This window comes from Nestor notabilis, unplaced genomic scaffold, assembly GCF_000696875.1.
Source record: "Nestor notabilis isolate BGI_N333 unplaced genomic scaffold, ASM69687v1 scaffold29764, whole genome shotgun sequence".
Taxonomy (NCBI): Eukaryota; Metazoa; Chordata; class Aves; order Psittaciformes; family Psittacidae; genus Nestor; species Nestor notabilis.
Genome location: NW_009926670.1, coordinates 9,078 through 29,614, shown reverse-complemented (window position 1 = coordinate 29,614; position 20,537 = coordinate 9,078). Strand labels below are relative to the sequence as shown.

General features: G+C 40.8%; 1 protein-coding gene across 1 annotated transcript; it reads left to right on the top strand.

Moving 5' to 3' along the window:
• Positions 1-482: 482 nt before the first annotated feature.
• Positions 483-18,777, top strand: GIGYF2 (GRB10 interacting GYF protein 2). Its single transcript, XM_010013632.1, has 15 exons — positions 483-728; positions 1,115-1,203; positions 2,189-2,296; positions 2,834-2,931; positions 3,394-3,494; positions 4,275-4,436; positions 9,215-9,373; positions 10,529-10,765; positions 11,354-11,476; positions 11,964-12,167; positions 12,271-12,476; positions 12,774-12,928; positions 14,221-14,390; positions 14,766-14,913; positions 16,997-18,777. Exons 1-15 carry the CDS (start codon positions 483-485, stop codon positions 17,062-17,064), a joined length of 2,274 nt encoding a protein of 757 aa, XP_010011934.1. The 3' UTR covers positions 17,065-18,777.
• Positions 18,778-20,537: the final 1,760 nt, after the last annotated feature.

Here is a 20,537-nt window from a genome sequence, read left to right as displayed (position 1 = left end):
AGGTGGAGCTGCTTGTCTGCTAAGTTCCAGAAGCAGAACTTGTGTAAAACATGAATTCCTCTGATTTGAAGGCAAGAGTTGAAACAGGCTAAGATGGTTTAGTTATCTGTGCAGTATACGTGGGGAAAGTAGTAGCACTGTCAGCTAGCAGATCCTGTTAAGGTCCAAACTCGAAGTTGCAGCTGTTGTCAACTGATGCTGAGCCTGACGTAGTTAGTGAGCTGTGCTGGAAGGCAGAACCATGCTCCAAACCACTGTGGCTGCTTGGCTTTCATCTCAGAGCTATCTTGTCTCTCTCTAGTACATGGTAAAAGGAGTAATGTGCTTTTTATTAAAGACTATCAGGGGGAACGCTGTAGCTCCTGTAAGGATCTAGGTATGTGCATTGACACTCCAGGCTGGAATGTACTGTTTCTCCAGACAAGTGGATGAGACGGATAGAAAGGCTGGATGCTACGTGCCGTGTTACTTTAACAAGCACCATGCTCTTTGTTTCCAGTATGCTCAACTTGGCCTTACTTCCCCTTCCCCCTCCATGTGTATTGGTTGATGTTATTTCAGGTCCTTTCAGTAATCAGGAGATGGCAGAGTGGTTCCAGGCTGGATACTTCACTATGTCCCTGTTGGTTAAGAGAGCCTGTGATGAGACTTTCCAGCCACTTGGAGACATCATGAAGATGTGGGGCAGAGTTCCCTTCACTCCAGGTCCAGCACCACTTCCACATCTGGTAATTATGTGACAGTTACAGTATTCCAATAGTCCTGTAAAAAGAAGGAAATGAAATTATTTACATTTACACATCAACTGCTCTGTCTTGGAATTTCGGGTGTTCTGAGCACCTAAGTTGAATTACCTTTCTAAGAGGAGAAAAGACACTCAATTTAAAAATGTTTGGTTTACTATGTCTCTGGCTGGAAGGCTTGGCCCTGTTGTATGTAAGTGCTGTGTATTTCACAGTCACCATATTACAGACTTGGTAAACGTTGATCTCTAGGTATTTTTCCATTTTGTCTTTTCAGTTCAGAATACAACTTTTAGATTGTTTGCATTTGTAATATGCTACTGCTACTACATATATGTTACTAAAATAGCATGTTTTATTCCTAAACGTAGGGCGAGCTGGACCAAGAGCGGCTGACTAGACAACAAGAGTTGGCCCTGATCCAAATGCAGCACCTCCAGTATCAGCATCTTTTAATACAGTAAGACTGCCAGTTCCAGAGATCTTCCAGTGGCTGTGTTCTGCTCTGCATTTTTAATCATCTGGGTTCAGCTTCTTGTCATTGTTTCCTTGGGCAGTGGGGCTGGGAGTGCTTCACCTCCTGCAGCAGCAGCCTGCTTCCACAAGCACCAGAGGCCTCGACAGGATTAGCAGAGAGTGGGGCTACTTCAGGCACACTTTTCAGAGTCTTTTTCAGTGTCATGCATAGTTACTGTGGTGAGACCTGCTATGTAGGTAGCTGTTATGGTCAAACTGAGTCTTGGCTATCCTTGTAATGCAGTTCAGATGTTCTGGAGTCAGGGGAAGGCTACAGTCTTTTGAACTGGAGGTGGAGAATGCAGAACTTGGTTTTGGTCTGCTTGCTCCGTGAAGATCAGTGGAAGGTAACTGCTGGGAAAAGTGGTTTGTCATCCATTTTGCCATAGTGGTCAGTTTCTAATACCTTGTCTTGTAGGAGCTTGGAGAAAAGAAAGGAGTCAGAGTACTCATTCAAGGGGTCCTGAAAGCATGTGCCATGATAATGATTTTTGAATACTGTTTGTCAGCTTATGATTTGATTGTACAAGAATTTGCCTCAGTATTGGGGATGCCTTGACATACTGGGGAAGAGGTTGATATATGTAGGTGGGCAGACCTAACCAGATTAACTTGAGCAATCTGTATGTGATATAAAAAAAGGGAAGTAGTGTTGCACAGAGAAACATTGGACAGCAGTAATCAGCTGACATAGTTAAGGGTGAAGAGAAATTTGATTGTGCTTACATAGGCCAATTTGTTTAATTCTTGTATTTGGGTTCTTTTCAAGGCCCTGTTCTGTGGTTTCCTTTAGTATTTAGCATGTACATTATATAGGTCAGTGGGCATTAGTCACCGAGAACGAATCTATGTGCAGCTTCTGCAACTTTGGGCATTATATAAATAAGGAAGGGAACAAATACCAGTGATTCTCTGCTTCTTTTTTGAAGACAACAATATGCACAGGTGCTAGCTCAGCAGCAAAAGGCAGCCCTCTCATCCCAGCAGCAGCAGCAGCTTGCTATTCTCTTGCAACAGTTCCAGGCCTTGAAGATGAGGTGAGTTAGCCCAGACTTGAACCAAATTCCATTCTCTCCTATATGCTAGCTTGTAATTAAAATCTTTTCAGTGTCTGTTCAAGTTTGCTTGTATTTGAGCATTACATATTTTAAAGACTGTGTGACTATGAAACAGTTGCAGGATGTCAAATACTTCTTTAGATAAGCAGCCTTTATCTCAGAGAATGTTTATGAAAAATCTTTATAGTTGAAATCAGACCTTTTTGACAGATCTGTTATGTTGGTAACAGAATGGCTTTGCCAGCTGAGTTCTGCAATACTAGATGCTTCTTCCTCAAACTAGCCTGTAAGCAACAAATGCAAAAGTGTAGCAGTATCTGGCTCAGCCATTGACTTGGCAGCAGGGATGAGATAAGCAAGAACTCTCCAAGCAACTAGTGTTGTCCACATCGTATTTTTGTTTTAAATAGAGGTGTGGAAGGAAAGGAGTATGTTACAAGTTACTGAATCTCATGCGTGTTCAGAGCACTCCTGTCGCTGGAAGTGGCATGTTGATTCTTCCTGTTGGTATTACAGAATATCAGAACAGAACATGATGCCCCCTGTTACAAGGTCTGTGTCAGTGCCGGACACTGGCTCAATATGGGAACTTCAGTCACCTTCACAACCTACAGGTAAGATGCTTAGCATGTGTCAGACCTATAGAGAAAAGTTCATGGATTAAGAACCAGCATCTTTGAGATGATTTTTTTTTGACACGAGACGAAATTATTTCTGCATCTGTATTCTTTAATCTGTATTCTGTGAAGAATATGGTAATTTTTCTGATGGTTATGAGAAGTTTTGATGCAGAGGGAGTGTGTGTTGTATTATAAAGGGGTTCTGCTCTGATGAGAGGACTTTGAATAGCTGGTTCTTGTGTAGAATTTTGTAGGAAACGCAGCCTTGCTTCAGTAACGGACAAGCCTTGTTCTATGGGAAGATAAGGTGGCCCTCTACTGACTAAGACTAATGCGTTACCGTGATTTTAATTCATAAAATGTAACAACAGCATACACAAGATTTTCCCCTTTCAGATGTCTTTTTGTTGATGTGCTTATTTTTGCTTGTCAATGTTTGTTTTCTTCACAATCTAGTTTGGGAAGGAAGCAGTGTCTGGGATCTCCCCATTGATACTGCAGCTCAGGGACCAGCTCTAGAACAACTTCAGCAGCTCGAGAAGGCCAAAGCTGCAAAGGTCAGAAACTGTTTCATACTGTAAGAAGTTGGGATTGCTGTTCTGCAGTGAACTGTGTTTCCTAAGCCAATGGAAGACTATTAGCTCCTCAATATTCAGGCCACTGTATGATTTTGATTGGATTTTCATGGAGAACACTGTAAAGGGAATAGGGGATATAGAAACCAGTTATGAAATCCTCATGGACTGCTGTTTGGAAACTATTGCTGTGGAGGTACTACTGACCTCTAAAGTAGTGCTTATGTGTTTTACACGTTTGACTAAAACCTCTTTACTAGCCACCTTTGTTTCAAAATGGAATCATCATGAGCTGTCACGCCAAACCCTTAGCAGGAGCAGGTAGTTGTTCTCTTGATATTGTCACCAGAGTTGGTTTGGGGAATCTCAGTTTGTCAGGGTTGTTTCACACTTACTTTAGTATTAAATTATTTTTGTAAGTTTGAACCTGTATGATTCTGTATATTTCCTGAAATTGATTATTTTATGGTGACTGCAAAGCAACTTGCTACTAGCTTCTAAAGTCAGAGGTTATTTTAAGGAGCTGATGCAGAAAGACTGACTAGAGAACTGGTGTTTGTTACTGAACAGAAATTGTTCTGGACTGTTTCAGGAATCTGACCCCAGTAGGCAGCCAGCTGATAGGTAAAATTACAGTTAAGGGAGAGCATCTGTCAGAGGCTTCATTTGTTATGGTGTTACTATAATCTCAGCAGAGTTGCCCTAAGAAATGGTGTAGGAATACGTTACCTGCATCTGAGTGTAGTTTTATGTGAATTGTAGCTAGAGCAAGAGAGGAGAGAAGTGGAAATGAGGGCCAAACGAGAGGAAGAGGAGAGGAAAAGGCAGGAGGAGCTTCGGAGGCAACAAGAAGAGCTACTTAGGAGGCAGCAGGAAGATGAGAGGAAACGACGGGAAGAAGAAGAACTGGCCCGCAGGAAGCAAGTGAGTTTTCTTGATGTAGTTAATCTCTAATTAATTTTAATAATTTAAAAAACTCACTTTAAGAATCCTGTGGGGTCTAATTAATCTTTGGTAGGTGTGTATGAAGAGAGTTCTAATATTTTTCATGTGAGTATATGAAATGATTCCTCTATTCTTGATTTTAAGAGTCCAAATTGCAGTCTGAGAAATGGGCTTTGATGCTTCATTTTAAGATAGGTTCCTGTTTGTGAGCCGAGAGGCTTTATTCCTTGAGGAATATTCCCTCCCAACTTCTTAGTGTCAATATTAGACTTCAGTTAGTTGCCCAGTTATTGTATGTTTAATCTTTATTCATGATTTATGCAGTCTATAATGTTATCAATAGATAACAACGTTATCTATTGATAACAGTATGTTGTGGAGTAGACTGGAGCTTGAGCAGCTGTTTCAGATGAATGTAAAGGGCTATAGTGGAAAAAGTGATACAGCATTTAGCTTTTTTCCCCTGTTTTTTTGTTAACTTAATAAAGAATTTTTTAAAAGTAAATTATCTGGCTTATGTCACAGAGTCTGTCAGCTTGGCTTTTTTGAGTGGGTATTTGGAAAAGGAAGGGTGTAGTTTGGACAAGCAGTTCGATTAGAATGAATTACATGATCTGTGTTGCAGGATGAATGAACGTAGGAGTTGTATGTTCTTAATCTTATAAGGATATGAAATTGGGGCATTATTAGCTTGAAGTTTCTAGCATTTACTTCTGAATTCTGTGTGGAAGAAAGATTAACTGTTTCTTGAGTGTTGCAGGAGGGAAAGACAGAGAAAGTCTTCACTCTGCATGTGAAGGATATTGGCATGCACATTGTTGAGTTTATTCACTAAGGAGTTAGTCAATAAATGCCCTCTAAAGTAACATATGAATAATAGGTGAAAGTAATAAATAATTTTGTCCTTTATCATATTTTCTATGTCCTTAGGTAGGGAGGCAGTTGTAAAATGGTTTTCCTGGTTTAAGGATCAGATGCTTCTGAGGAAGCCCCTAGAATCTTTCGTTTTATTTTCAAGTTAGTCATAGACCTCAATTCATTCACTGTTTCTGTTTTGTCACTGAAAATTTATTTTTAATAACTGCAGTATATGTGGTTAGCTTTCATGGTATCTTTAAGAATCAAGTTGGTAAATAAATGGCTTCTTGCTTTAATATATCTACTTCTGTGTTCAGCCAGTTGTTATGGTATACAGTGGAAAAGCATCCTTTGATGCTTGAGTTCAAGCTTTACTGTAGCATTAAAGCAATAATATACTCAAAAGTTGAAATTTTGAGTTCAATTGCTTGAGATCTGTTCTAATAACACTTAATTTTTTCAGCTGATCACCTGGTAATTCAATGTGTCATCCATGGTGGCTTCAAATAAATAGAGTTGGGTTGTTTCTTTTCAGATTAACCGTTTTGCTACTGTGTATAACTTCTTAGAAATGTCCATTAAATTCCAAAGGTGTTTTTGTCCACTTTGGATTTGTATGGTAAACAGTCTGACTCTCTAAGATGTCATGGGGAATAATTATTTACAAGGAGGAAGCAGAATGGGGTTGAAAAGCAGTAACAGCAAGTACCTTAGTTCATTACCAATGGAATAATTGCCACAATGCTTAATTCTGAGCAGTAAAGTCTTGAAAAGGTAACAAAGGGTTTAAGCACTTCTCTGGAAAGAGAAAATAATATTGTATTATGTATTTAAAAAAAAAAGAAACTGGTCTAATATTTGAATCTGACTTCTGAAGGCATTGTAGAATCAGGGATGAACTGATTTATTAGCATGGATTTATACAGAGGAGATGATGCTTAACAAATTTGATTAACTTCTTTTGAGGAGATGACAGTGAGAGCTGAGAGGGGTGAAGCAGTAGACTTAATCTGCCTGGACTTCAGGAAGGCTTTTGATGTAATACTGCATAAAAGACTAGTATATAAGGTTAGTAAATATGCTGTTGATGGTGAATTCTAAGTAAATTAAAAAAAAAACAAACCACAAACCTAATAGACATTCAATTCTGTAGGATGAAATGTCATACCAAATGTTGAATCCAGTTCTGTTCATAGTTTTCCTCAGTTACTTGCACTGTGAAATTGCAAACAATAATGCTCAGCTTGTGTAGCTCCTGTATTTCTTTTTTGTTTCTGGTCTGATATATTCTATTTTGTAATGATTGATTGCTTTCAGGAACAAAATTCAAGGTTCAATAATTAGCTAATAATTGTTTTCTCTGAATTACATCTACAGTGCTCCCTTTAAAGCATCTAGATCAAAGATGAGATCCATAAAATGAAAAAAATAAGCCCTAGTGACATAAACAAGTAGAATTGCAGGTGCTACCAATTACAAAAAAATCCATAATATTTTATTGAAGAATCCAGAGTCTGTTGAAATGGGGATTGCTACTTACGGATTTTAAAAGACCTGAAATGAGTTGTCTGTACAGCTATATATGTTTACTTGAAAACAATTATTAGAAAAGATGCTAAAGAATACTGGGATCCCTTTAGTGCAGGAAGCCATGACTATGGGAGCAGTAAGAGCCAGAGGAATGAGTCTGTTTCCCATACTAGTTAGTGGCAGAAGGCTGGATAGCTTTGAATGCTTTTGGTCACATGTTCAAACAAAATCATTGAATAATAAGAAGATGCAGAAGTAAACATTAAGTCAACCTTCTCTGTAGCTGTGAAGAGTAGGAAAAAGAATTGCATCAGCTTGCATGTTCCCAGCTTTTCATAACCTTGTAATTTTTTCTCCCTGATGCTGGTACAACACTGTTCATCTTTAGTTCTTTAGGGGAGTGAAGACTTCTTAAGCTGCTGTCATTCAACAGTGCCTTTCCTACAGCTTTATTCATGTAGATCCCTACAGCTTTATTCATGTCAATTCTAGCCTCATTTCCCAAAGGGAGAGTAGGGCAGAGATGCCAATGAACTGCTGTCCTATAGGAGGACTTGGTGACTTTGTTCATCTCTCTCAGGTACATGTTATGTCGATGACTAGTGCTGAACATCCCCCCAGCCTGGACAGCAGCCTGGCATCCTGAGCTGAGATCCTGGTGTGTGGTCTGTAGTCAAAGAAAACATACTGGCACACTTCCAGCCTCCTCAGCAGACTTTTCAGTGCAAGAAACAATAGCAGAAATTTTTCGGCACTTGTATCGGGGACACAATTGCTGTGACTTGACTGCATGTGTCCAATTAACACAGTTACTGGCCCAATTTACAGAAATAGTTGAGGTGATGTGTGTTGTGCTTGAAGCTTTTGTGAATATGACAAATCCAGACTTGATTAATGAGAAAATGATTCACACGCTGCTAGTTTACGTCCAGCTGCTGGAAGAAAAACTTACTGCACTTACATTTAGCACTAAACCACTTAAGTGATACACAGATATATGAATTACTTGGTTTGTAGCCAGTGCCATAGGATTGCTAATAAAAAATCCTCTGTCTACTGACAGTTGTATACATCTGAAATTAGCCATGTCAGAGACACCTGGTCCAGATGTTCAGTGAGCTGTATTGCAGCTTATGCTGTGTATAGAAGGTTTGTTACCAGATTTAGTGGAAACGTCTGAGAGTTCAGAATTTCCTTGATGTAACAGAGTTCAAAATTTATGTCCATGCTGCACAATTAGTCTCCCTTCACCCTGTAAATAATACATTGCTTATAAAAAACTTGAGAGTACAGTTGCACAGTACTGATCAATCAAAAGGAAAATGTATTTATGAAAGCTTAGTTCTTGTTCAAAAAGTAGGATTTTTAGGTTGAGCTGGTAGGACAAGTCAGAAAGTGGAGAGAAAAATAAAGGGATGAAAAGCAGGGTGGCCTTAACACAGTTGCAGAGATTAGCAAAGTCAGCAAAAAAGAAGGCTGTTTTGTGCAAAGGAAAGTCAGAACTGGGGAACACACAGATGCACTCCTGTGTAACAACATACAGGAAGCCAGCCAAAGACTGGTTGTGCCCTGTGCCTCCAAAAGCAAGTAGCAGAATTGGAAAAAATTCTGTTTACCTTGATCTTCAGAGTAGTAGGAATGGGGCTGATGTTTTATTTTTGAGGTTCCTAAATAATTTTGCTACTTGGAAAGCAAACGGTAATTTATCAGAAGTTATTTAAATAATTAAGGGAGAGCCAAAAATCAAAGCGCTCAAGAGCCCATAGTATTTAAAGAGTATAGGAATAGTGCAGTCAAAGCCCTTTTGTTAAGTTCTACGTCTCTGAGACTTCCAAAGGTTACAGTGTCCTCAAGTGCACTGGGCTTCTTCAGTTTATTTCTGGTGTCTGGAGATGTGGTTTTAGTTTTGTAGGGCACTTGACTAGTCAGTGTTTGGAAACTCCTGTAAGTAGGAAAAGCTTCCAACTTATAGCTGACACCCCCAAAAAATTAATTAATGCTACTCACGTATTGAAATACATGTATATGTTTAGGTACAGTTAGTAAATACTGGAAAGAGGAGTTGCACCCTTTGTTTTCATTCTCAACACCATTCTTTTTAAAACTAAAGATAGACAGTGATTTCACGTGTTCCCTTTTTCATTAAAATAATTATTTATGAGATGCACATTGTATCAAAAAAACCCTCTTAACATGTTTTAACATGGTCTGTAGTGTTTAATAGAGCTGGTTTTAGTAGTGTGTAGCTTGGAGCTAAGGAGCTATTCTTGAGGCCATTTATCTGGCCAGACCATGTTGTTGTCTGTGTTCTGATGCAGTTCATCAATAAAATGGCATTTATAGATTGACGTTTTTGTTTCCAACTCCAGGAGGAAGCCCTGAGGCGACAACGGGAGCAGGAAATTGCACTAAGGCGGCAGCGGGAAGAAGAGGAGAGGCAACAACAGGAGGAAGCACTTAGAAGACTGGAAGAGAGAAGAAGAGAAGAGGAAGAAAGACGGCAGCGAGAGGAGTTAATTCGTAAACAGGTGAAAAATGGGACAAGGGACCTATTATATTTAGTTACGGAGGCTGCCAGGATGAAAAAGCTTTGAAACTTGCATGTGTGGCTCAGACACCATCAGTTTTGGTGGAGGAAAGGAAAGCTTGTAGACAGTATCGAGTGAAAGGTTTACTTGTATCCTGACTTCAGAGTAGATAATCAGAGTCCGATCTGCTCTTTGTAAAAGAGATTAGCGTTGAATGAGTGTCTTCATGTTTGAGCCTTAAGAATGGCTTTGCAGCATGGTATTTGTACTTCTTCTCTTCAAAAGAAAGGCAGAGTACAGTACCATAATTCTATAGTAAAGGCTCAAAACAAATTATTCTCTTCAGCATCATCTGAGGTGATGAGTTTTGCCAGTCTTTCTGTACTATGCCGAGACTATACCCACTATCAAAGTTTCAGCTTTTTTCTTCCCTTGACTTGTCTTACTGTTAACAATTGTTATGTTTTCCTTTGGGGTCCACATTAGAAGTTCCTAATGGGCAGCTTGAGCTTCCAGCCCCCTAATTCATACTGTCACCGATCCTGAATCCAGCTAACCTTGAAACATGACTGGCTTCACATTAACTGCTGGGTTTACTTCAGAATTGCCAGGTTTTTTTCAGGGCTTTCCTTTGTGAGACATTCATCATCATTTTTGTCCCACCACACAGTCATCTCCTTTTGTTAGCAGAAATATCTTTTTCTTTGCAAATCTAATGTTGAATTAACAATTGTAAATAGCACTGTCTGTTTTCTTTTCATGCCAAAACCTCTTCTCCCTTTATTCCTGTCAAGTTTTATTCAAGTGTAGCAGTATTTAATTGTAAGTAGTATAAGCAGACAGAAGGTCAGACTGAAAGGTGTGTAACTCCCAAAAGGAAAGTGGTATGAAATTAGCTAGCCTGACCTAGGGAGATGTTACTCTCTTCTGAGTTCCTTGGTGGAGCAATGGGAAACTTGCATCTTTATGGGACATAAACTGTATTGTTGGGCTTCATTGCATGGGAACTGTAAAGGTAAAGGAACAATTTAAACAGCACAGATTACACATACAAAAGCCTCTCTTTGTTCTGTCAGAATGTCAGTACCACAGAGTAGGAATAATTTAGATCTTCTAAGTCTACTTAGACTTTACTCCTCTTTATGTCCTGGGAAGGAAGAGGAGGCTGCCAAGTGGGCACGTGAAGAGGAGGAAGCTCAGCGGCGGCTTGAAGAAAGTCGGCTACGCATGGAAGAGGAGGCAGCCAGACAGCGGCTTGAAGAAGAAGAGCGAAAGCGCAAGGAGCTGGAACTCCAGCGCCAGAAAGAAATAATGAGACAGAGGCAGCAGCAGCAGGAGGCTTTACGACGGCTGCAACAGCAGCAGCAACAGCAGCAACTTGCACAAATGAAGGTAACGTGTTTCTTGTGTTTAACTTTCTCCTTCAGTTCGGTGCAGTAAGCGAAACCACAGCTGGATTCAGGGGTGTCTGGACTCACTTGAGCAGAGCAAGGAGGGATGAACTGTCTGGAGAGGGAAGAGGGTAAATAGTTGACTGTGAAAGTGATGGGAGCAACAAGAGGAAGATAATTTACAGAATAAAAAGGAAAAAGGCTCAGTCAATAGAGGTGTACTGGAAAGGCATTCGCAGATGAGTACAGATGTTTTGTGTGCTGCAGTGAGTAAGGGCCAGTGCAAAGGTCCTAAAGCTTAGAATATCTTTAAAATAAAAATTGATCTGCTGTTTTTTTTAGGCAGTGATGTGTTACATTAATCTTGATACACTCTTTGACACTATGATAAAAGGGCAATTCAAAGAAATACATGTTTGTACTTTTTTGTAATTACACCATTTTTTACTTTGCAGTTTTTTGTTAAGCTTTAAGGGTGGCCTTATTTTTTCGCCTGTGCAGTGGGCTTTTACTGTTGTTTTTCATTATTATACTTTAGCAGTATTCTAAAACATTTTGTAATTCCTAATGGTGTGGTTTTTTGGCCCAGCTCCCTTCATCTTCGACATGGGGTCAGCAATCAAATTCAGGAGCTTGTCAATCCCAGACAACACTGTCATTGGCAGAAATCCAGAAGTTAGAAGAAGAACGAGAACGGCAGCTTCGAGAAGAGGTAAATACTAACAGTGACAGAGTGTAACTTGTTAGAGTGGACTCAACTATGTGACTGCTTAACTGGCGATTTGAATGGTGAGGATGAGGAATGTTTTCTTAAAACACTATAACTCGGGTAAAATTATTTTACATCTATACTTTGATATATTTGCAGTATGCACAAGACCAGGGCAGTTGGCGGGGGACAGATGGAAGCACAGGGTGGGAACAATGGATGGTAGGAGAGTTGTTTTTCCTCCAAGTTGCCAAATACTTGGTTAGCTGCAGTCATGATTTGACATATTTATTCTGTCCTGGGCTAATAAACAGTTTGCATTTACTGGTTACTTGGTGTCTCCCCTTTTAGATGAACTGTAATGGCTTTAAAAATAGCAGGTCAGGCAAAAGAGAGTGAAATCAGTTTAAAACTAGTTTCCCAGCTAGAATTTTGAACAGTAACGATCTTCTGAAAGTATAGACAAGCACTTTTGTCTTGCATGCAACAGCAAAGGCGTCAGCAGCGTGAACTAATGAAGGCCCTCCAGCAACAGCAGCAGCAACAGCAGCAGAAATTGTCAGGCTGGGGTAATGTCACCAAACCAACAGGCACCACCAAGTCCCTGCTGGAGATACAGCAGGAAGAGGCACGGCAGATGCAGAAACAGCAGCAACAGCAGCACCAGCAGCCGAACAGAGTCAGAAATACTACGGTACGTATGGGTTTTGTCTGATTAGTATGTGGAGGGAAACAGTACATGCCAGTTCTCCATGTCTGGTTCCAATAACCAGGATCTCTTTATTATGTTTCAACAGCACTCTAACCTGCACACCAGCATTGGGAATTCAGTGTGGGGCTCCCTAAACACTAATCCCAGCAACCAGTGGGCATCTGACCTAGTCAGTAGCATCTGGAGTAATGCTGATACCAAAAACTCAAACATGGGTTTCTGGGATGATGCAGTGAAGGAAGTGGGACCTCGTAACTCGACCAATAAAAACAAAAGCAATGCCAGCCTCAGGTAGGAATTGGGGAAGCAGCTTTTGCAAAGAAAGGCTACCACTCCTGAGATGATCACTTAGCAGTTATAACATCTTCATGTATTTTCCTTTTTTCTGTGTCACTCAGGATCTGTTTTGACAACAAAAATAGCTAATAGGTGACCCTTCACAATTTACTTTGTCATCTACTTAAATTAGTTGGTTCTTAAGCAGTTTGCATCTTGTAAACTAGTGAGTCTCGTAACACTATACTGTATACTATACTGTTGATAAGACTGGCAATTTATAATTTATTATATGTGTTTTCTTTACCTCAGTAAATCTGTTGGTATTACAAGTAGACAAAATAAGAAGGTGGAAGAAGAGGAGAAGCTGTTGAAATTGTTCCAGGGGGTTAATAAAGCCCAAGATGGATTCACTCAGTGGTGTGAACAGATGCTTCATGCACTCAACACAGCCAACAACTTAGATGGTAAGAGGTGGGGAAGGACATAAATGATTCACTGTGAGAAACAATATCCTGTTTCTTGAGCAGATCATCCTGAGGGCAAGTAATGGCATCAAAGTGATGTTTTTAATGCGGTCAGCAAAATGGCATCTTTAAATAGTGGTCTGTGAAGAGCTGGCTGCAGCATCTTCTCCATTGTTTTTGTTGGGCTAACTATATGAAATTAGTGGGGATTGGGAACAGTTGTAAAGTCTGCCACCTGCAGGACCTTTGGTGGTCGTGGAAGCATTATCAGGCAGATGGATGAGGATCCAGTTCACTTGTAAGTGTAGGCCAAGTTACATGCCCCTGTGCAAAGCGTTTTTTGGTGTGAAACTGGTTGGGTTTTCTACTAACTCTGCTGGAGCGCATGTAGAAGGAACACCTAGTCTGAAGTCACAAACTCATACCTTCTTGTACCAAAGCACTGCAGGCATCCTTCTGCCTCCTATGTGGACCTGTGCAAATCCTCGTGCTCCAGCACCTGCATGCTGCGAAGCTGTGGTTCTGTGACACCCTTGAACCTGAGTGGGGAACCAGTGCTGCCCCAAGAGCCAGGATGATCACACCTCACACAGCTTCCCTCCTCTTAGGGGAGTGATACTAGAAGTAACTTGTTGACCTCATCTGTAATGTACTAATTAGCTGCATCTGGTGTCTGAGGAGAGGCTTTGGCCCCACAGTGCCTTAGTGGGTCATACATCCACAGTGTTTCCATGCTTCGAAGGCTACTTCGTGCCACAGGTTGTCCTCGTATCTTCCTGGCTGGTGATTTTGCTTTGCCCTTCTCCATGTTGAAATAAAACTGACTGCAAGGAAGTTAGTCTAAGAAAAGAAAAGATGGTAAAGAAAGCTTGCAAGTGAGCTAGCTGTGGAACTTCAGGTGCTTGCAGGTCAGGTCAGCCACTGGGGAGTGTGATCTTTTGTGCTTCAGACAAAAAGAGACTGTACTGATGATGGCTCTGAGAAGAGTGTTTTCCATTTGGGCCTTGCATTAAATTTGAGCTTTATAGCTGGTGGACTAACATACCCTTGGGATTTTTCAGTTGATTTTTTTTTTTGTTTTCATCACATTAGCTGGCTTTCTTACTCTTGCTTTGCCTGCACAGTAGATGAAGCATTGCATGACAGGGTTTTACTGTAGGGAATGTGGAAGGGCAAGGGGTTTGTCATGGCAAATAGCAAATACTTGGAACAGAATCCAAAGTTTGTGTTTATTGCACACATGTGTTCACATATCAGTACATGTGTCCTCATGGTCTGCCTTCTTCTTGCAGTTCCCACGTTTGTTTCTTTCCTGAAGGAAGTGGAGTCTCCCTATGAGGTCCATGATTACATCAGAGCCTATCTTGGAGATACTCCTGAGGCCAAGGAGTTTGCCAAGCAGTTTCTTGAGCGCCGTGCCAAACAGAAAGCCAGTCAGCAGCGGCAACAGCAGCAGCAACAGGTAAATCTTACTCTCTACGGTCCTCAGGAGTACAGAGAGATTATATTTGAGTCTGAAGAGTCTACCTTTCTGCTGGGTTGATAGGAGTATGAGCAGGGTTTTACAGCAGAGAATAAAGCTGATTTCAAATATTTACTGTAGAATCAGGTTTCCTTTATAACTAACAGTTGAGGCCAATTGTAGGTCAAATAATATCTTAGCATCCTGATCTAGGATGTGCTTTAGAAAGATGAGGTAGATATACTGGATGGATGCATCAGTGGCTAGTGCTGCCACATGTGATGTAGGAAGTGCTTTGGGCTCTCTGAATATTTTCAATATAAATAAGCCAAACTTAATTACGCTTAATAAATTTGAACTTGCTTTGTTTTCTAGGATTCAGTGTGGGGAATGAACCACAGTTCGCTACATTCGGTCTTTCAGACCAATCAGAGCAACAACCAGCAATCCAATTTTGAGGCTGTGCAGAGTGGCAAGAAAAAGAAGAAACAGAAGATGGTTCGTGCAGATCCCAGCTTGCTAGGTCAGTTTTAACTTTTACAAATTACTGTTTGGTTTGGGAGAAGCCTTGTGGAGTGTGGAATGCTTGTCAGCCTTAAATGGGAATATCAGATTGAGTAGAACAGGCAGTTGTTGGAGCAGCTTTAGAATTTGTTTCAATATTATTATGTAATGATTTAAGAAATACTGTATCAAAAACATTTGTCAAACTTTCCCTCATGAAAAGGCCTCTTCAGTACCTTGGTTATTACCTGGGAACATTTAACACCCAGTTAAAGGACGCCAGTTAAACTGCCTTTTCTCTTTTGAGTTGACCTTAGCCTATTTTATCGAATTAATGCTAATTTATTCTTTTAAGAAAAGTATGTTTTCTGTTTCCTCCTGAGGAGCAGCTTCTTGGGGCTTGCCTTTATTTCTTCCTACCTTTCTACATGAGCTAACCACCCTAGTCACAAAAGATGGCAGAGATCTTACGAAAAGAAGTTGAATAGTAGTCACACGTTCTCATATGGAGGCAGTGGAGATGATTGCATCATTAGTAGTCTGGGTTTTTAATATTTATGTTCTGTATCTTAGTTTTTATGTGAGGGTGGTAGTTAACCAGCCCCTCTAGCACTGATGGAAAGGTTTCTTTAAAGATACAAGGGGATCATGTATACAAGTAGTGAGCATTATTGTGGGGTGTAATGCGTCACTGTAGTATTTTAGTAGAATAAATGAGTCTGCACTTGTGCTGTGTGTGACACAAAGGAAATGAGGGTACTGCACTGGGCCAGTATTTGTTGTGCTACTTAGCTTGTATTTGTGTAAAGGAGACTGGTATTAACCACCTGGCAGTCACTGCTATTTTTTAAGGCTCTAACAGAGCCCTGCCTTTGTTTTTATCTTCTCTTTTTGTTCTCAACAAAATGAGTGGTTTCTGTATTGAAGTATATGGAACTTTTCAGTGGAATCCTGACTTAAGCCACTCCTATGTGCCAATACAGTGAGTCTGATCTGGGTCTTCAGTTGAGTAGTTTAAAACCCTGCTCGTGTCATGTGAAGAAGAAATCACTAAGTACAACTAAGAAGTTGCAACTGTAAGAGACGTGCCGCATACAGCTTCTCAGAAATAGTACACTCCATTATAAAGAATTCCAAAGCCTTTCAGGTAGCATGCTGCCACGAGAGGGAGCCAGAACAATTTTCTAAAACCTACTGAACAGAGCGCTTGTTATCTGTTGAAGATAATGACTGTGAAAAGGGGTTTGTTTTCTAGCCCAGAGTAAGCCTACAGAGCAGTGAAATGTCAGGTTTGTGTTAAGTAGTCTTAGCCAGGAAAACCTTCCTTTTTCTCATACTCTGTATGGGATTGGTGCAACCATAAAAATTGGATTTTACTAGGAAAGTTGCACATGATATATGGGATTCTGTCCTTGTAGAAAATGTTTTTGCCTTTCTTTTTTTTTTTCCCCACTTTCCTCATGTGCATTATGTCCTCAGCACTTACAGTTAAAGGGTTGGGTGCAAGTTTAGGTGCGTCTTGAGCCACCTGCACAGCCCTTTGTAACTTTGTACATTTTCATCTTGTATTCCTGAGACAGACGATTGTAAAGAAGCATAGAAATACATGGAATTGCCACTAGATTTCATAGGTACATGTATTTAGACTTTAAAGTAAGGGATGGAATTGCTCATGCTCTCTGAAGTGTTGATTTGGATTCTGAGTTCACAAAATGTCTATTTCTGCCTCTTGGATCGTGTAAGTACAGTGTTGACAGGCAATTCCAAGTACCAGTTGACTCAGACATGCTCCCTTCCCAGACGTTGCTCAGCCATGTCACCACTGTGCCTCGTTAAAGATGGCATCTTTTAAATGGAAGTTGAAACCAGTCTTCTTGATGATATGTTTCTAAAGACCAAGTGATACTTGCCTAAATACACAATTGATTATTAAGGATAAATCAGCTTGTCTGATTATACCTCTAGCCTTACTGAATTTCCACCTGAGCTTTTGTTTGATCAGCCACTTTATCTTGCACATGCCACTGCATGTAACAGATGTATTGCATCAAATACACTGTACTCCATCCAGGTTTTTAACACAAGTACTTTTTGGTTTACAGGGTTTTCAGTGAATGCCTCATCAGAGCGGCTCAATATGGGAGAAATAGAGACTTTGGAAGACTACTGAGCATGTGCAAATCAACTGGCTTTTCCTGCATCTGTTAACCATGGATTCTCCATTTTGGACACAGTACTCTCCACCATGCGTTCTTCTTCGCCTTGCAGTGAATCACAGAATTGATCATCTCAGGCTGCTTCTTCTAGCCCCAGCAAACCCTTTCTGCCCAGGACTGCACAGGCATTGTTCCTACTGTCAGCCTAGAGTCAAGTGAACTTTATTCAGAGTCCTGGGAGGGTGGGAGATAGGATTCATTCACAACAAGGCTGATTTGGGCAGCAAGCTTTCACTGTGCTGTGATGTCTTCTGCTGACATACCTGGAAAAAAAAATCAATTGGGATTCTGCAAACCATTGCTTCCCTCTCCTGGTTACTCTTACCACATCCAACATGTGCAGTCTTGGAGAGAGAGAGAGAGAGTTTGTGGTTAACAGATGTTGGTCAAAACCAAATGCCACACAGATACTGACTTCCGCGCTCCATCAGGGCAAGAGGTGCTCTCCCAAGCCAGGAGTTGCATTCATAAGCTAACCTTAGAACTGGCAACAGCAGGAGAGGGGCGGTGGCGGGCGCAGTTTAGCTTGGGTTGGTTTGAAGTTGCACACCCCCTGCCAGCCCTTCTCAGCACATTATTTTTGGAGGGAAATCTCGAGTCTGTCTTCATTAGGTGGTGATGCTGAAGCTGGTGGAGTTCCCTGTCTGCATACTCCAGCCTTCCTGGACAAGCGGGGACTTCTGCTCTGGGGGAAAAAAGCGGGGTGGCATCTCTTCTTTCAGGTTGAATTTATCCCTTAAATGCTACCTTCAGAGGGTTAGGACCAGTTTATTTTGAGCTTTTTTCCTGCAAATTTGTCTCGTTTAAGAGGCAGTAGGATCTTTACTGTGTGGATCTTTAGTCTTTGGTGAGGGTGAACACTGGCTTTTGGATACGTACCCCAGCAGTCTTAGCTAGTTGTTATTTCAAGCCGTGCTTAGGTTAACGAGCAGAGGTGCCCTTTTGTCATGAAGAGAGACTGTGGAGAGCGAAGCTATGTGCAATGACGGCCCTGCTTATCTCCTACACCTTAAACTATTTCATGCACCTTCACTGGGATCCATAATCTTTAAGTATTTATGGAATCATAACCTTCGTCTCTCACGGAAAGATTAACACCACCTTCCCTTCTCCACCTGCTCACATGCACACACCACGAAAGAAGGAAATGAAAACTGCCAAACGCACTTAGTTTCACGCCCCTGGTCCCATCTCCCATGCCCAGAGGGTTATAACCTGTGAAGGGAGAGACGCTACAGTTCTGGTGGAGTTGTATAAAGGTGTCTGTTGTTCTGTCATCACTGCCTAAAGAAAACAGTTCGAGTTGCTCAAGAGGAGTTTGGCTTTGGATTTTATTTCGTTTGGTTTATTCGTTTTTTTGGGGTCACCTTCCCCTCCTCCTCCTCCTCTCCTCCTCTTCCTCTCTCTTCCCCCTGCCCCCAAACATGTACAGTAACTATACAGAGACTGCTGCAGACTTGTATATAGTTTTTGGATCCAATAGCATGGAGAGACTTGGAACTGTTGCAGATCTGGTCTCCCTGTCTCCTTTGCTTTGTAAATTCATAAAAGGGGGAAGAGGGGTAGTTAAAATGTTTACAAAACTTTAAACTCCCTCTGAACTTTTGCCAGTGTGGGGCGGGGGGGGAAGAGAGAACTTAAATAAAACCTGGTTGTATTATATCTGAGAGAAAACTTTCTGCTTGCTTTTGTCGAAGCTGAGTTTTGAGATGATTCCTGGTGCTAAACTGACCCAAAACTCAACTTGCGTTAGTTTTCATCAAGAAGCAACAAGCAAACACACAGGATGTGGAACAACAACTGCTGCTTTATTTCTTCCCTGGTGAGGAATACCGGTGGGTTTTTTCTACTTGATAATTTTAGAGTTCAAATAAACACCAGTAAGTCAAGATTGGAAAATTCTGACAAGAAAGCTTTAATTTTCCCCCTCCTCTCTGTACAGAAACATGTGCATTCATGCTTGTGTTGTTTATGCAGGAGAGATCAAGCCATGGCTGGCTTTCTGTTAGTACAGAGACACTTGGCCATGGAGCCTTTCTTGTGCCAGTAGGTAACCACCCCATCCACTCCAATTCCCTTCCCTAAATGCGAGGTTTTATTTCTGCCCCCTTTGTAAAGGTCCACAGAGACACCTTGTAGACTTCCCTTTTTAGACAAAATCTTATTGAAACCAAAGACAACAGGAGCATTTTTTTTTTTTTTTTTTTTTTTCTATTTGCTGCTTGTTTTTGTGTGGAAAATCCCAGTAAAAGTTAATGATGAATGTCCTCATACCATTCATGTGACCACAAAGAGTATGGAGTCAGTATGCTAAGATCAAACTTACGCAGGAGCTTCGCATTATGTTTAGTTGATGTCTTGGGAGAGCAGTACATGTTTAGGCTGATAATTTTACTGAGTTTTACTACCTACTTTTTGTTTGTGTGTATAAGGTGTCTGGTTCATAAGTACTTTCTGGTTTTTGTTTAGTTGGTGGTTTTTTGTAATGGTATGATCTAATTCGTACAAGCTAATTTTGGACTATGCTGCATAACAAATAAGCAAAAGTGTGCTAATTCCCAGCTCAGCCAGGGAGCAGGAAAAGGAACAACTCGTCAGTTTCCAAATGAAAATGCAGAAACAGAAGCAGGGAAAAATGTGCAATAATAATCTGTCAAACCCTGAGGACCTTGCTCGGCTTCTGAGATCTGGTAGATAATGGACCAGTGGGGAAGATCTTGGTTTTAATACTTTAATGTTCCAGCTCCTGTATTTAGTACAAAGGTAAGATGCTGGCATGTTCAGATTCTGTGCTCAGGTGACTGTCCTGTCACCTTCTGTGACAAACTGGGACTGTTTCTGTAGCCAACATCATTTGGGTCAGTAGGGATGGAAAAAATAGGAGCTACAGCTTTGTGTCTGCTGCTGGATATATATTTATGTTCTTGCAGCTCCTTTCAGACGGAGCGTGAGCCTGGAAGGCTAATGGGGCTTTGATCCAAGTTTGACAGATGATGTTGAATTTAATGCTAGAGATACCTGAGGTTTCTTTTGAGCACATTTCACCAGGTTCCTTTCTAACTTATCATTTCACTGCAGGGTCAGTGCTCGGTCCTCTTGTTTTTCCTGCTTCCTCTCACAGCCAGACACTGCAGCAAGCAGAATGATTTAACAGGGCACCTGAACTGTGTCTTGCTGCCTGTCTGAGAAAGCCAAAAAGCTCTCTTAGCAGAAACATCTGAATCTGAAATTTAAGACAAAACTGCTCATGTTCTCAAAGCATAAAGGACTGACACTGGGGGCATTTATGTACTTTATTACATCTTTTTCTGAAGGAACCCATGAAGCATTTCATCCTTATATCAACTTTAAAAACTCCTAATGAAATTCTTCTGACAATAAGCTGGAGTGTTCCCCTCTTGATATGCTTCATCCTTTCCCAAACCTC

Excerpts from the sequence above, each read along its gene's own strand:
- GIGYF2 (XM_010013632.1), top strand. The coding sequence starts at position 483 with ATGCTCTTTGTTTCCAGTATGCTCAACTTGGCCTTACTTCCCCTTCCC. Across the intron at positions 12,168-12,270 it reads ACAGAGTCAGAAATACTACG|CACTCTAACCTGCACACCAG; the intron begins GTACGTATGGGT and ends ATGTTTCAACAG. Across the intron at positions 12,929-14,220 it reads CACAGCCAACAACTTAGATG|TTCCCACGTTTGTTTCTTTC; the intron begins GTAAGAGGTGGG and ends TTCTTCTTGCAG.